This window comes from Phyllobates terribilis, unplaced genomic scaffold (assembly GCF_046119375.1).
Source record: "Phyllobates terribilis strain yellow unplaced genomic scaffold, ASM4611937v1 Scaffold_1__5_contigs__length_1240528914, whole genome shotgun sequence".
In the NCBI taxonomy this organism is placed as follows: domain Eukaryota; kingdom Metazoa; phylum Chordata; class Amphibia; order Anura; family Dendrobatidae; genus Phyllobates; species Phyllobates terribilis.
Window position 1 is genome coordinate 235,291,442 of NW_027362761.1, and position 16,482 is coordinate 235,307,923.

The 16,482-nt window shown below is 41.9% G+C and overlaps 2 protein-coding genes across 3 annotated transcripts in view; both read left to right on the top strand.

Annotated features, from left to right (window-relative positions):
• Positions 1 to 5,314, top strand: part of LOC141255258 (dehydrogenase/reductase SDR family member 4-like) — a 51,082-nt gene extending 45,768 nt beyond the window's left edge. Inside the window, exons 9-10 of one of the 2 annotated variants that reach the window (XM_073671079.1) lie at positions 2,288 to 2,345; positions 5,222 to 5,314. In XM_073671079.1, the coding sequence (XP_073527180.1) occupies positions 2,288 to 2,315 (28 nt within the window). In that variant the 3' untranslated portion in view covers positions 2,316 to 2,345; positions 5,222 to 5,314. The remainder of the gene's footprint in view (positions 1 to 2,287; positions 2,346 to 5,221) is intronic. The other variant, XM_073671080.1, reaches the window with a different exon arrangement.
• A 154-nt stretch (positions 5,315 to 5,468) lies between these two features.
• Positions 5,469 to 16,482, top strand: part of JPH4 (junctophilin 4) — a 43,948-nt gene continuing 32,934 nt past the window's right edge. The window contains exons 1-2 of the mRNA XM_073671077.1: positions 5,469 to 5,939; positions 6,501 to 7,293. Of these exons, the coding sequence (XP_073527178.1) occupies positions 5,561 to 5,939; positions 6,501 to 7,293 (1,172 nt within the window). The 5' untranslated portion in view covers positions 5,469 to 5,560. The remainder of the gene's footprint in view (positions 5,940 to 6,500; positions 7,294 to 16,482) is intronic.

The window sequence follows — 16,482 nt, forward strand, 5'->3', positions numbered from 1 at the left end:
TTTAACCCTTATCACTTCCTAACAAAAAAAGTTTTGGTTCCAAAATTGTACTGATGTAAAGTAGACATGTGGGAAATGTTATTTATTAACTTTTTTGTGTGACATACCTCTCTGATTTAAGGGAATGGAAATTCAAAGTTTGAAAATTGTGACATTTTCTACATTTTCGCCAAATTTCCAATTTTTTCACAAAGTAACGCAAGTCATATCAAATAAATTTTACCACTATCATGAAGTACAATATGTCATGAAAAAACATTCACAGAATTAGTGAGATACGTTGAAGCGTTCAAGAGTAATTACCTCATAAAGTGACAGTGGTCAGAATTGTAAAAATTGACCTGGTCATTAACGTGCAAACAGCCTTCGGGGGTAAAGGGGTTAAAGGATCGTTATTGACTTTTAGGGTTGCTACTTATAATAGGTGGCACTAGCATTCTAGCCTGCTGACTTGGCACTCTCCACAAAGAGAAACTGTACCACTAAGGCCAGTTTCACATGTCCGCATATCTCTGGTACCGGAAAAACCGATACCGGAGATATCCGTGTCCCATGTGTCCGTGTGTCCGAGTGTGTCATACGTGTGGCAACCGTGTGCCGCATCAGGATCACATGGATGGCGCTTGGGAATCAGCGCTACAGTTAGCACTGTTCCCAAGCACCGGGTGCTGAACAGTACCCTCATCATGGTTCCTGCCGGCGCTGCTATCAGCACCAGCAGAGACAGTGATGAGGGTAGTGGTAGTCTGCTCCCGCAGTGTCCACACCTGTAAAAATAAGAATAAAATAATAAAATCCATGTACTCCCCTCTCCTAGGTGTCCCCTGCTGTAATCCATGCATCCATACAAAAAATAAGCCTTCATATGGCCATATTGACCGAAAAATAAAAAAGTTATGGCTCTGGGGAGCAAAAAACGAAGGAGCAAAAAACGAATGTGCAAAAACAGAAAATGGTCCAGGGTGAAGGGGTTAAAGGATTTATCTACTCATTCCAATTACAAAGCCTTTAATTTGCCATGGATGGCTATTTTGTCTCACAATATCAACTGCTTACACAGTTGAGGAGTAGTTAATTTGCTTGACTGCTGCCTTCCTTGGATGTGGTACATGTTTATCAGGCTGCCTCTCTGGAATAGAAACCTGATTCTCCGTTACAAATGTGTACTCTGCAACCCTGCCTGTGGGTGATTTGAGATCGGATGGCTGAGAGTGCCTCCAGTTCCTTCACTTTGTGATCCACCAGGTCCCCCTCTTAATCATGGCCCCAGTTTGAACAAACAAGAATATAAAAATGGAGTACAATTCCATTATCCCTACCTGAAATATTAAGGCGTGGTTTCCTGCTTTGAACAGTAATTTTTTCAAGGTAAACTCTTCTGGATTCGGGACCTACTATGTTTTCCTCAGATGCATTTGCAGTACACAGAGTACTGTAGCATAAATTTTTTAACATTTGGAGTATCATGCCCCATGCTCTGTGGCTGAAATTTAGCGTAATCTTATGTGGGGGTATTGTTCCCCATGCTGTGAGACTTACATTTTTAAACTTCTTCTGTGAGGATACTGTTCACTATGCGCTGTGGGTGAAATTTGAATCAGCTTCTGTGGGGGTACTGTGCCTCATGGTCTTTGGGTGAAGTTTGTAAGTTGCTTCTGTGGGGATACTCTTCCCCATGCTCTGTGGGTGAAATTTTTTTTTTATTTCAATAATTTTTATTAAGGGGTTTTTAACATTCTGGGGAGAGGAGAAACTACCATCCAAATCCTCAAATAAACAACAATATATGGAATTTAAAAATATAATAAGTTTGCAAACAATGAGACTTATTATTTGAAACAAAAACATAATAACTTACTTCAAAGTTAAGCCACGCTATAATTATGAAAGGGAAAAAAGGAAGATAATATTAGGATGAGGACAACAAAGGACACGGAGAAGATAGGAAGGATATGGGAAGGGAGAAAATAAAACTTGGAGTAAAGGGAGGGGGAGAGGGATACAGGGTAGGGTAAATAGGATAGGGAAGATAGCGGTAAGAAGGGCAAGGAAATTAAAGGGGGAAACAGAAGAAGTCAGTCTTCTGAGATTATATTTCACACATAAAGAATCATAGTATAAAACTTACTATTGATAACAAGGATAGAAGATCAGATTATGTAATCATTTGATCATACTGGAAGAATTTCAATGTAATGTTTGAGTAGCTAATTCCGCATGGGAAGAAAAGTGAGAATTTCATAGTGACCATTTAGATTGATATTTTAATGTAGACTTGTTTTTTTAGGGCAAAAGCAAGTTCAAAGGTATTATGATGAGTGACCTTTTCCAAAATATCGTTTATGGTAGGTATGTCAACAGCTTTCCATTTAGCAGTGATAAGAAGTTTAGCTACTGAAAAAATATGTATTGAAAGATGTTTGATTTTTTTGGGGAGAGAATCTAGCTCTAAAGATAAAAGAGATAATTGTGGAGTCATATGTAGTTTTTCCTTCCCCAAGATGTAGAGAAAGGCATAAATCTCTTTCCATAATATTTTTAGTTTTGGACAGGTCCAAAAAATATGCATTATGTTGCATTTGCTTGGGTGAAATTTTTAACTGGACTAGCGGTAGCAAGCCTCAATCTCTGTGTGGGCACTGTTATCATTTTTATGTTATTTATTTACTTCCTATTTTACCATGATGGCTATGGTGAAATAACCCCTTTAATTAATTTCCCTATTCCCTATCCACATTTGTTTGCAGGGCCATTGTCCTGCTCTTCCCCCACTTTTCTTCCTTTTGCAGCCCCATAACCCTTACTCCGACCATTTTACAGCAATGAAATTTGGGTCCCCATTGACTTATATGGGGTACGGTGTCCGGGGTCAAGTTCGGGTCGCAGGCCGAACCCGTTGAACCAGAACATCCATGGGTTCGCTCATCATTAGTTGTGACCTGCTGGATCGCTTCAGTGTTTGCTGGGTGAGCCAGAGATCATTTCTCAATGTAAGTCTATGAGCGCCAGAACGAGGTCAGAACGAGTCCTCATAGACTTTCAATGAGAATTTGTGACCGTTACCTCACAAGTTGGCGGACTGGGCCGAAGCGACACTGGGAACAGCTGAAGACAGCAGCTGGTAGGTGTAATAGAATACTAGGGGAAGGGAACTTGCATTAGTGCCACCACTCCAGCCCTGAAATAAAAACAAACACTGGAGTGGTGCTTTAAATCTCTCACACTATTCTAATATAGTAAACAAAATGGTACCCAACCTTACTGATCCTGCAGCTCTCATTCCAGTGCTCAGCTGGTCCCTTCCTTGACACACTGGAAATCACTGTCCGCAGTGGTGCCTCTGCTCAACCGGTGATTGGCTTGGCAGGCATTTCTGGTGTGTTGGGGACAGGACCAGTAAGCGGGGACCAGGTGATTGCCAAAATGAGAGCTGCAGGGGATTGAAGACCCTGAGTATCATGTCTTTTATTATCATAAAGAAGTCTAAGGCATTGAAAAGTATTCCCTGGCCCGCCCCTTTAACCAATAAATATTTTAGGAATATACGAGTAATTCCAGCATATTTATATTACATACGTTCATTCTTCTTTAATTCGTCCTTATAAAAGACATTGTACACAATCCAGACCTGTAAAATTTATAAATCACTCCTTGTGTAAATGAAGACATCGCGGTAGCCATCAGCGTCCTGCATCATTCACAGGTGAATAACTACTGGTAGGCAAATAAGAATCCATCCCGGGAGAACATGGCAGGCCTGATTAGAATTTATGAGCCTACTTAGCTGTATCCATGTTTATGTCTGTCAGTGTGTATGTAACAAGATAGCAGGGGATGCTGCAGCCCTCTTTTCCATGGCAACTGTTTCCATGGGACCGCCTCTCTCTTCCTTCTGCTACCATGGAGACGGTAGTCATGGGCCAGCTGCAAGATGTTGCTAGGGAGAAAAAGAAGGCTGTGTGCTAATGAGCAGAGCTGTATACACTACAGTGCATGTGTATACATAGGTAAATAATTGCAGATGATACAGCCCAAGAAGAGAATCCACCTAAACCTGCATTTATTGCTAATGATACATGCACTTATTTAGTCCTAGCATGCTCATAGGTTTCACATATCTAATATTCAATTCATGACATTGTGCTAAGAAAACAGGGTGCCCCTGCAACCTGGGCATCGCTTTACAGTCAATCACCTCAAATGACCCCGACTTCCCTCCCCGTATCCATCCTTCTTCCACCCACACCCATCATCTCTCCTTCGCCCACAGCACATCTTTACCAGTGACTGAATATCATAAATGCTCCAAACTTCCAGCACACCTCCCCCTCCTGGCCACCACGAACCCTCTTTGCACATCTCCACCCTGACAGAAGCCCCTCCATATTTAGCTCTCCTCCTCCTCCTTTCCATCCTCCACCCCCTCCAGCCGTCTCAAACCTGCATCTATAAGCACAGAGAGGTGAGTGAAGAGCTATGTGTGAGTGAGCGGATTGGAATGGAAATGTGTGCTATGTACCTAGGTGTATGATTGTGGTTACACTCCGTGCTGCACTCTATAGCTGCTCTCATTGCCCCCTTATCCTGGGTATCTCCTACCCCGGGAGGACTAGGTGCCCATCTGATAATCCCCCGCTTGTGTGTGCACTTGCACAGCTGTAGTCAGTAACTGCGAATATGTTGCTCCTCCTAATAATGACTATTTAGCCTGTTTTCTGTAATATTTACATCTGTTCTGTACATGCATGCATGTCAGTGACCTAGAAATAGTAGTGTTTTGCATTTATTTCAGGTTAGCATGTGCACAGACACATTTTAGATAATATGTGTATCCCTTGGTTGAGCCATGCTATTGTATGTATTAGCATAACACAACATATATGCCCATTATACCGTAAACCTTGACTTTTCTACAATTGGAAACCTATGTTGTCTAAATTGTTCGGCTACCCAAAGTCTGCTCATAGTCATACTGCCAGTAATTGTTCTTTTTTACTATGCCTCATTAATAATTTACATATTGTCTGGTGAAATGAATAATCTTATGAACCAATAGTAAAATAGAAATAGATGAAGTTTGACCCCCCCCCACCATATCCCTTATTAGAGCTTGAAAAATGATGTGGATTTCCATTCTCACTGCATTGACAACAGAGTGTAATCTCACTGAACCATGTATAGTATTTAGTGTAACTGTCATGTTCTCTCTTTTTTTTTTCAGGTATTTTTAGTAGTCACGTGCCCGATCTGAGATAGACTACGAGAGACCATTAGTGACCGGATAAGAGCTTCTACCTGGATAATGGACACACAAGTGTAGGGACAGGTAATAAAAGAAATTAAAAACTGCAAAATCTTGCATTGATAGAAACGCCTTGGAGGAAAAAAGTGAAGAAGAGATAAATTAAACAGACTGAGTGTATACATGAATCCAACTATTTATACATCAATGTGTGAACTCCATAGGAGACAGAGAAACTAAATATGCATTGATTGTGGAGCAGGCAAATTAAGAGGCAAACTGGGGGTCGGACGAGATCGATGTGAGACCGGCTTTTGCATGTTCAGCGGGGGAACATTTGGGTTTTCAGATGGTGGATGTTATGTGGGAGACTGGCATGAGGGTCGAGCACATGGATATGGTGTATGCAAGGGCCCTACGAGGCAGGGAGAATACAGTGGCCTTTGGAGTAATGGATTTGAATCTCTGGGAGTTTATACATGGCCCAGTGGTAACACATATCGTGGATACTGGGACCAAGGCAAAAGAAATGGGCTGGGTGAAGAGCACAAAGGGCGATGGCTGTATCGAGGCGAGTGGACACATGGATTAAAAGGAAGGCTTGGAGTGAGAGAGAGCCTCTCCGGAGCACGATATGAAGGCCTATGGACAGATGGACAGCAGGATGGATATGGTGTAGAGACATATTCAGATGGAGGTAAGACATCAATCATCTATATTGTAATGGATTTTACTTACTGTCTAACACATATGAAAAAGTGCATAAACCTTACAAAGTGAAAAACATTCTCTGCTTTGGTAAAATTAACCTCTCACAATATATTTCAATAATTTTAATATTAAAATGTTATTCCTAATATGTCAAGTTATCACCTGTCTTTAGAATAAGTGATAACTTAATACCAGTTCCAACTTTGCAATGCATAATTTCAATGGAGTGATGGCTATGCTATGAATATGCGCCACCACTTCACTCAATGTGTATGGGACTGCCATAGTGGTGGCGTGCATGTGCAACCACAAATCAATCCCAACAGAGCTTTTCAGGGCATTGTTCTCGGGTTCGAAGTGGGTCACAGCAGGGAGAACCCCAACAATCAGCAAGTTATTGCCAATACTGTGATTATGTAATAACATACCATGTTTGGAATAACCACTTAGGTTGTTGTTTTAAGAACAGCAAAGATCTGTATAATAACCTATTAAATTGTATGCTAACATGACTTTTCATTCCTTTCATTCCTTTTCTTCTCTGCAGGTACATATCAAGGACAGTGGCAGACTGGTAAACGTCATGGATATGGGGTACGACAGAGTGTCCCATATCACCAAGCTGCACTCCTACGTTCTCCTAGAACACCAACCCTGAATTCCTTGCCACATTCTCCTGGTCCCCATTCTCACACCAATCCAGGACTGCTGCCAGGAAGTCCAGCCTCTGGATCACGTGGAGGTTTTGTACTGAAAGTTCGAGGGGTTGGATCAGATGGCCCCGGACCTGGAGGCAGTGGTAAGCCCAAAAAGAGAGGCTTTTTTTTCACACGTTCTCTCATACTCAGTGGTTTCCGATTACATCGTGGATCAGACACCAAAGCACCTTCAAGTGGTCGAGACAGCCAACGCAGTTCTATAAGAAGCGAAACAAGGGGAGCTGGAGGATCTTTGGGCTCAAGTGCCAGTCAGGATGGTTCAAGTGCTAGTGTAGCAGAAACAGAATCTGAGTTGCCAATTGCTGCATGGGAAACAGAGACTTATGCTGGTGAATGGAAGGGTGACCGGCGCAGTGGGTATGGAGTAAGTCGAAGGTCCAACGGCCTTTGCTACGAAGGAGAATGGTTGCGAAATCGACGGCATGGCTATGGTAGAACCACCTATCCTGATGGGTCACGTGAAGAGGGAAAATACAAAATGAACATGTTGGCCAGTGGAAAAGTCAAGAGCCTGTTTCCACTACGAAGAGGAAAAGGGAGAGAAAAGGTGGAAAGAGCTGTAGAGGCTGCAAGAAGAGCAGAGGTTACAGCAAGACAGAAGCAAGAGATGGCACTAGCCAGGTAAGTGTACAGTAATTAGAAGATGCTACTTACACAACAGTTCTTCCAAACAATAGACTTTATTTGTATGATATTATTTTTTTCAGACCTATAAATGGAATTTTGCCCAAGCAGAACTGAACAAGGCTCATAAAACTTTGTTACATTTCTTAAAGCAAAGGCAGTTTTGACTTTACTTAAAAAATGGATTTGGGCATTGGATAAATAGTAATTTCCTAATAAACTGTTTGATAATAATAGGCTAGATTGCAAATAATTTATCTCACTTTCCAACTCTCTAAAATAGATGGCCTATGCTTTGGAACACTGTGAGCACAGGTCACCTTCATTATAAACCACGCACAGCTTCACTGTAAACGGTGGGGTTGCTGTAAGACCACCACCAATCTTTCCTTAGGGTTGGTTATCAATTTTAAATAACTGAATAAAATCATTTCAAACTGTTTTGGACAGGCATCAATAGTATGTATGTGCTGTTATATTACCTTTAACTTAATAGGTGGTCTATCAAAATTATTTTCCTCTGTGTGATAGGATCAGCTTGTCGTTCACATTTTTCCTTTGTATCTGGAGCTATCCTACCAGCCCTAGTTACAAGGGAAGAAAGCCTTGTTATTGGCAGTCCGATTCAGGGCTGTCACTTCACAGATCACATGGTAAGTCATCGGGACCTAGAGAGGAAGATGCATAACATCCTCCGCTGTGTACACAGGGCTCATTGAGTGCTGTGCGTGACATGATAGAGAAGTCAGACGCAGACTGCCCATACACGATTAATGTAGGAGTATCCTGCCAAAAATATACCTATGGGAGCCCCTCAACTAAAGCAGATGCCATCTGGGAAAGGAGGATGAAACGTATTTTATTCGAGATACTCATTTCTGGCTTGTGCCATGAGATAAAGCGGAGGAGATAATGTTGGCCAGACGATGGTTTAACCAATAACTAGAGTATATGTATTTCCAGCTTAAGAGGTGGCTTCACTCTTCTACAATGTGTGACCAGATGTCTCTCACAGTCAGACACCTGACAAGTACCCAATTGTGCAGCCATGGCTCTGCATCAACCTCACCTCATAAAATGTTACTGCAGATCAAAATATTAGACTATGTGATGCCTGAAGATCGCACAGTCTGTCTTTAGGAGTCTAACCCCTTCCTATCTGAGCCCATTTTTATTTCTGTGCCTTTGGTTTTTTTTCTCCTCCACTTTATCCAAGAGTCATGACTTTTTTTATTTTTCAGTCAATGTAGTTATATCAGTGCTTTTTTTTAGAGATGGAAAAAAAATCAATGAGAGGTGAAATTGTGAGAAAATGTAACTCCAACATTCTTCTTTTGAGATTTTATTTTTATAGTGTTCATTGGATAAATATAATTTTCCATGTTAGTTTGATCACGATGATACTAAACTTCAATAGCTTTTTTACATTTTAGTGGTTAAAAAAAAATCTGAACTTTGTAAGAAAAAAAAATTGGTTTGTGTGTCCATTTCCTAATATCCATAATTTATGTTTTTCATCTCTAACTTAATGGAGCTGTATGAGGGTTTGTTTTTGGTGTGACAAGATGTAGTTTTTAATGGTACAATCTTGGGGTACATTCAACATTTTGGTAGTTTTTCACTCCATTTTTTTGGGGATGCATTATAACCAAAATATGCTAATTGAGGCTTTTCTCATTTTTTTTCTTTCCCATGTTTACTGTTCAGGTTAATTAATTTTAGATTTTCATAGATCCGACTTTTGCGGACACGGTGATTAGTGATGAGCAAACGTTCTCACCACTGCTCGATACTCGATTGAGCATTGGGGTGCTCGGGTACGCTCGTTACTCGATCAAGTATCGCGGGTGCTTGAGCGTCATGCTCGAGTCCCCACCCACATGTTTTGCAGCTGTTAGACAGCCAATAAATATGCAGGGATTGTCTGCCATACACGGTATTGCTATAGCCATGTTGGCTACAGGCATTACTGTGGTTGGCCGGCCGCATCGGGTCTTATACAAGACCCGGTGACACGATGCTCGGCACACTGTCCTCTGGAAGCAGTTCAGGGAGAGTTGATCTATGAGCGAGAGCTTAAATTAGAGCAGGGATATAGGCAGTGTTTAATTGCTTTTGCAGTACTTGAATACCACTGCTGCACCATTAAGACAAAAGTCCTTTTCAGGGCTACATACTGTCCTTTCTCTAGTAAAACTGCTATTGCCTGCATTTAGTGTAGAGATAGCTGGTGGAGAAGGGATAGTTTTGGATTAGAGGCATATAGGCTGCTACAACCTAAAAATAAAATCTTTTTCAGATTTTCTGAGCTACATATTTCTTTTTCCTATTAATACCAAAAAGTTTGCAGGCATATATTATATACCTAATTTAAAATGCACATGGCATGTGGTAAGGGACGGGGAAGTGGACATGCTGCTGATGGTGCATGCAGAGGCCAAGGCCATGGGTCCAGACTTCTCATCCCCACTGGATGACAGCAGCAGAACATAAATCCAATTCAAATTGTTCTTTTTTTTCTGGTGTATTCCTATGCACTCCTTCACACCCAAAAAAAGGGTATATGGTTCATGGTTTCTTCTTTTTCTTGTCCTCCTCCTTCTTCTCCTCCACCACGAGGGTCATCAGGTGACCCTCACTCATAATTTTTAGAGGTTCATCAGGCTGCCCCCACTCATAATTTTTAGAGGGTCATCAGCCAGCCCTCAAACATAATTTTTAGAGGGTCATCATGTGTCCTTTGCTCATAATTTTTAGAGGATAAACAGGCGGCCCTCGCTCATAATTTTTAGAGGGTCATCATGCGGTCTTCGCTCATAATTTTTAGAGGGTAAGCAGGTGGCCCTCGCTCATAATTTTGAGAGGGCTAATAGGCGGCTATAGCTCATAATTTTTAGAGGGTCATCATGCGGCCTTCTCTAATAATTTTTAGAGGGTAAACAAGTGACCTTCACTCATAATTTTTAGAGGGTCATCAGGCGGCCTTCGCTCATAATTTTTAGAGGGTTAATAGGCGGCCCTATCTCATAATTTTTAGAGGGTCATCATGCGACCCTTGCTCTTAATTTTTCCAGGGTGTGAATGATGCCCTCCTTCATAAGTTTTACAGGATGTGTATGAGGCCTACCTCTACAATTCTCTTACATATATATATATACACATGTATACCCTCCAGGGGTAAATGATTTTCAGCCCTAGCACTTAGTTCATAGGCTTTACCAGTCATGGAGTCCCACTTTTTAAAAATGGCAAAAAAATGTTTTCTGTGGCCCTCCTCTACGTGTCTTCTAGGGTATATTGCAGTCCCTCCTTTTAATTTTTAGCATCCCTTGCACTTAGTGCATAGGCTTCACCAGTCTAGGAATCCTACTACTTCTAGGAAATGGCTCTCCTCTACGTGTCTTCCTGGGTGTATTACTGCCCCTCCTAATTTTTGGCAGCCCTTGCATTTAGTGCATAGGCTTTGTAAATTTAGGAGTCTCACTACCTAACAATTTTAACAGAATGTATCATGAGGCCCTCCTTTATATCTAATACAGGGTTTAGTGAAGTCCCTCTTCCTTCTAATTTTTGGCAGTTCTTGCATTTTCCGCATAGGCTTTGTGAGTTTCAGAGTCCCTCCTTCATAAATTAAACAGGTTGTGTCTGACCATGTCACACACACCACATGCCCAGATAGGGTAATAAAATGTTAAAATTGCATTTACCGGTGACTACCAGTGGGTGTAGTTTTATTTCCCCCTTTTACTATGTCATCTACTGTAGCCATAGGCGACAAGGAAATATGATGAGAGGTGGCCCGGCTATTAAGGGGTGGAGGAAGGGTTTTTTTTTTTCTCTTTTTAATTTTGCCTTATATACAAGTCATTATACGGGAAACAATGTTTCCTAACATTTTTTCCTGTAAAATCCATTTTATCTTCGGTTTTGTATATTTTATTCTGAGTCCGTAAAAGTGGTGTAATACTCTGACAACATTGTTCCCAGCAGTTACTTGGGAATAGATGCGTCCAGGCGTCTTCCCCTTGCTGTTCCCATTCCATTTAGCGCTGTTTCCATCCATTTATGTGATTTTCCTTCCTCCCCAGCCCTCCTGTTAGGGTCTTCCGGAAAAATGCTTGAGTTTCCCATTGATTTCCATTATACTCGGTACTCGAGTTGAGTCCGTCCAAGCATCTGACCTGCTCGATTCGAGTACTGAGCACTCAAGCATTTTAGTGCTTGATCATCATTAATGGTGCTAAAAAATATTTTTTTAAATTGAGAAAAAATCTAACTTTTCGATTTTATTTTATTTTTTACATATTTTTAATTAACTTGTTTACTTCTCTCCTCCTACGGGGATCATTTTATTGCTTATACTGTAAGGCTGTGTGCCCACGATGCGTTTTTAATGCGTTTCTGCAGCGTTTTTGCAGCTGCGGAAACACATTAAAAACACATGGTAGAAGGGCAGCAATGTTCCCCAATGATAATCCGCATGGCCTGTGCCCATGCTGCGGATTTTTCCGCAGCGTTTATGCTGTGCTCAAAAATCCGCAGCATGTCCATTAATTTTGCGGAAACGCAGCATTTTCGCCGCCATTGACTTGCATTAGAACCCGCCAATTCCGCATCACTGGATCTGTACTTGCGTAATTGTTGCGTTCTAATGTGCGGATGGTACCCGGGTGTAGAGGAGAGGAGACTCTCCTCCGGACCCAGGTACCATTAAAAAATCTATAAACAAAGAATAAAATAAAAAATAAATGTATATTTACCTTCCGGCGGCCCGCGCTGCGCTCCTCCTTGCTTCCCGGCACTTCGCGGTGGATTGAAGGACCTGTGCTGACGTCAGAGTCATGTGACGGGTCACGCGACGCTGACGTCGACAGGTCTTTCAATCCACCGCTGCCAGCAAGGGAGAACGGAGTGAGCAGGACACAGGGGGCCATCGGAGGGTAAGTAAACATTTATTTTTTTATTTTTAACCATTCTCTCGGGTCACATTATATAAATCCATGCTGTTTGCATGGATTTATATAGTGTGACCTAGTTGTCAAGCACTTTCCAAGTGATGCTAATCGCTTGGAAAGCGCTTGTCAATCCGCATGCGGAAATGTCAGTGAATAACGCTCCATTTCCACATGTCCCTGGCAGGAAAACGCATGTACAATCTGCATGTGCAATACCTGTGCAATACTAAGGAAATCCTGAAAACATGATCTGGTGTGGGGTCCTGAGGACTGGAGTTGAGAAACACTGCTGTATGGCAATATAAAGCAAATGTGACATTCTCCTATGAAGACCAGGCACAGGCTGGACTGCATGGGAATACAAAGATGGTGGTGATCGGGGGCCTTCAGTAGAGCCCGGCTGCTATGATAATCCATCAGTTAAGGCTAAGTCCTCTCAATTAATATTTGCTGCGTTTTTTTCTCTGCATGTATCTGTGCTTAAAAAATGCAGCGTCTTACAGTTCCAGCAAAGTGTATGAGATTTATATAAATTTCTGCCCACTGTGCTTTTTTGATTTGCTGTGTGATTTTAAAATCTGCAACATGTCAATTACTCTTACTGCAAATATGCATTAAATTTACAGATTTTTCCCATAGGCTTAAATTAAATGAGGAAAATCGGCAGATAAACAAAAGACATATGTATTTTTATTGTATTTCCACAGTGGAAACGCAACAAAAATTCATGTAATCCACACATTAAGTTATCAATAAAGTTTTAAAAAAGCTAAGTAACAGGAAGTATCCAAAACTAAGCAGATTTATCTGAAAACAAGATATACCTAAAAAAGACAAAAAAATGCAGCTGAAAAAATGCGATAAAAATGGATAAAAAAATGCACTGAAAAAAGCAATAGAAAATGCAAATAACCTAATTAATCTAGTTGGTGCAGAAAATCTGCAAAATCAAAAACACACTAAGGGTATGTGCACACGATGCAGAAATGAAGCAGAAAATTTCTGCATCATTTCTGCATCTCCCTGGCAGAAAAAACGCATGCAGATTGTGCATGCGTTTTTCCTGCAGAATACATGCGGATCCACATGCAGATTCACATGCGTTTCCGCATGCAGATTGACAAGCGCTTTCCAGGCGATGTTAGCATCACCTGGAAAGTGCTTGATAACTAGGTCACACTATATAAATCCATGCAAACAGCATGGATTTATACAGTGTGAACCGAGAGAGTGTATATACTTACCTCCGATGGCCCGCGCTGTCCTGCTTTACACTCCGTTCTCCCGGCTGCCGGCAACTTTGAATTGAAAGACCTGCCGACGTCAGCGTCACGTGACCCGTCACATGACTCTGACGTCACCGCAGGTCCTACAACTCACTGCAAAGTGCCGGGAACCAAGCGGGAGCGCTGTGCGGGCCGACAGATGGTAAGAATACATTTATTTTTTATTTTATTCTTCTTTTACAGCTTTTTTAATGGTACCTGGGTGTGGATGAGACTCTCCTCTCCTCTACACCCGGGTACCATCCGCATATTAGAACGCACCAATTACGCAAGTACAAATGCTGTCTTGCGGAATTGGCGCGTTCTAATGCAAGTCAATGGCGGCGAAATCGCCGCGTTTCCGCAAAATTAATTGACATGCTGCGGATTTTTGACCGCAGCGTTAACGCTGCGGAAAAATCCGCATCATGGGCACAGCACATGCGGATTTCCATTGGGGAACATTGCTTCCCTTCTACCATGCGTTTTTCATGCGTTTCCGCGGCGTTTACGCAACTGCAAAAACGCCGCGGAAACGCATGAAATACGCATCGTGTGAACACAGCCTAAATACAGATTGTGGAAAGTTAGCCTAAATAGTTAAAATACAGCAATGTCTATATTTGCAGGCATTTAATAGAAAATCTGTCCTGGTCATGTGATGAACACGAAGGTAAAGGACCGATTACAATTACAGTACAGTTATCAGAGGTGTGTCTTAAAGCAGGATTTCCTGGGGGCCGTTTACAGCTCACAATGACCTTTTACGGCCCCTGGGCATATTCCCAGGGACCGCAGTTCTCGGGCCCACGCTTCATTTTGCTGCCTGCTGGCCCTTTAATTTCTTCTTACTCTGCGAACACGTGCATGCAATGTTCACTACTGAATGCTGCGGCACATGCAATGAAAGATTACGTCCTGACACCAGTGCCAGCGTCAGCATGTACTTTGTGGGCGGAGTTAGTGCGCAAAGCGCTCCCATCCCACAGTAGCACAGCGTCTCCTGTGATGTATATACCGCAGCCCCATGTCTCCTGTGATATCTATATATTGCAGCCCCATGTCTCTTGTGCTATATGTACTGCAGCCCCATATCTCTTCCTGTGATGTCTATACCGCAGTCCCATATCTCCTGTGATGTACAGTACAGACCTAAAGTTTGGACACACCTTCTCATTTAAACATTTTTCTGTATTTTCATGACTATGAAAATTGTACATTCACACTGAAGGCATCAAAACTATGAATTAACACATGTGGAATTATATACTTAACAAAAAAGTGTGAAACAACTGAAAATATGTCTTATATTCTAGGTTCTTCAAAGTAGCCACCTTTTGCTTTGATGACTGCTTTGCACACTCTTGGCATTCTCTTGATGAGCTTCAAGTGGTAGTCACCGGAAATGGTTTTCACTTCACAGGTGTGCCCTGTCAGGTTTAATAAGTGGGATTTTTTGCCTTATAAATGGGGTTGGGACCATCAGTTGTGTTGTGTAGAAGTCATGTGGATACACAGTTGATAGTCCTACTGAATAGACTGTTAGAATTTGTATTATGGCAAGAAAAAAAGCAGCTAAGTAAAGAAAAACGAGTGGCCATCATTACTTTAAGAAATGAAGGTCAGTCAGTCCGAAAAATTGGGAAAACTTTGAAAGTGTCCCCAAGTTCAGTTGCAAAAACCATCAAGCGCTACAAAGAAACTGGCTCACATGAGGACCGCCCCAGGAAAGGAACACCAAGAGTCACCTCTGCTTCTGAGGATAAGTTTATCCGAGTCACCAGCCTCAGAAATCGCAGGTTAACAGCAGCTCAGATTAGAGACCAGGTCAATGCCACACAGAGTTCTAGCAGCAGACACATCTCTTCAATAACTGTTAAGAGGAGACTTTGTGCAGCAGGCCTTCATGGTAAAATAACTGCTAGGAAACCACTGCTAAGGACAGGCAAAAAGCAGAAGAGACTTGTTTGTGCTAAAGAACACAAGGAATGGACATTAGACCAGTGGAAATCTGTGCTTTGGTCTGATGAGTCCAAATTTGAGATCTTTGGTTCCAACCACCGTGTCTTTGTGCGACGCAGAAAAGGTGAACGGATCGACTCTACATGCCTGGTTCCCACCGTGAAGCATGGAGGAGGTGGTGTGATGGTGTGGGGGTGCTTTGCTGGTGACACTGTTGGGGATTTATTCAAAATTGAAGGCATACTGAACCAGCATGGCTACCACAGCATCTTGCAGTGACATGCTATTCCATCTGGTTTGCGTTTAGTTGGACCATCATTTATTTTTCAACAGGACAATGACCCCAAACACACTTCCAGGCTGTGTAAGGGCTGCTTGACCAAGACGGAGAGTGATGACCTGGCCTCCACAGTCACGAGACCTGAACCCAATCGAGATGGTTTGGGGTGAGCTGGACTGCAAAATGAAGGCAAAAGAGTCAACAAGTGCTAAGCATCTTTGGGAACTCCTTCAAGATTGTTGGAAGACCATTTCCGGTGACTACCACTTGAAGCTCATCAAGAGAATGTCAAGAGTGTGCAAAGCAGTCATCAAAGCAAAAGGTGGCTACTTTGAAGAACCTAGAATATAAGACATATTTTCAGTTGTTTCACACTTTTTTGTTAAGTATATAATTCCACATGTGTTAATTCATAGTTTTGATGCCTTCAGTGTGAATGTACAATTTTCATAGTCATGAAAATACAGAAAAATCTTTAAATGAGAAGGTGTGTCTAAACTTTTGGTCTGTACTGTATATACGGTACCGCAACCCTGTATCTCCTGTGATGTTTATGTCGCAGCTCCAGTGTCTCCTGTGATGTCTATATACTGCAGCCCCATGCCTCTTGTGATGTATATACCGCTGCCCCATATCTCCTCCTGTGATGTCTATATCACAGCCCCATGTCTCCTGTGATGTATATACTGCAACCCTGTATCTCCTGTGATGTTTATACCACAGC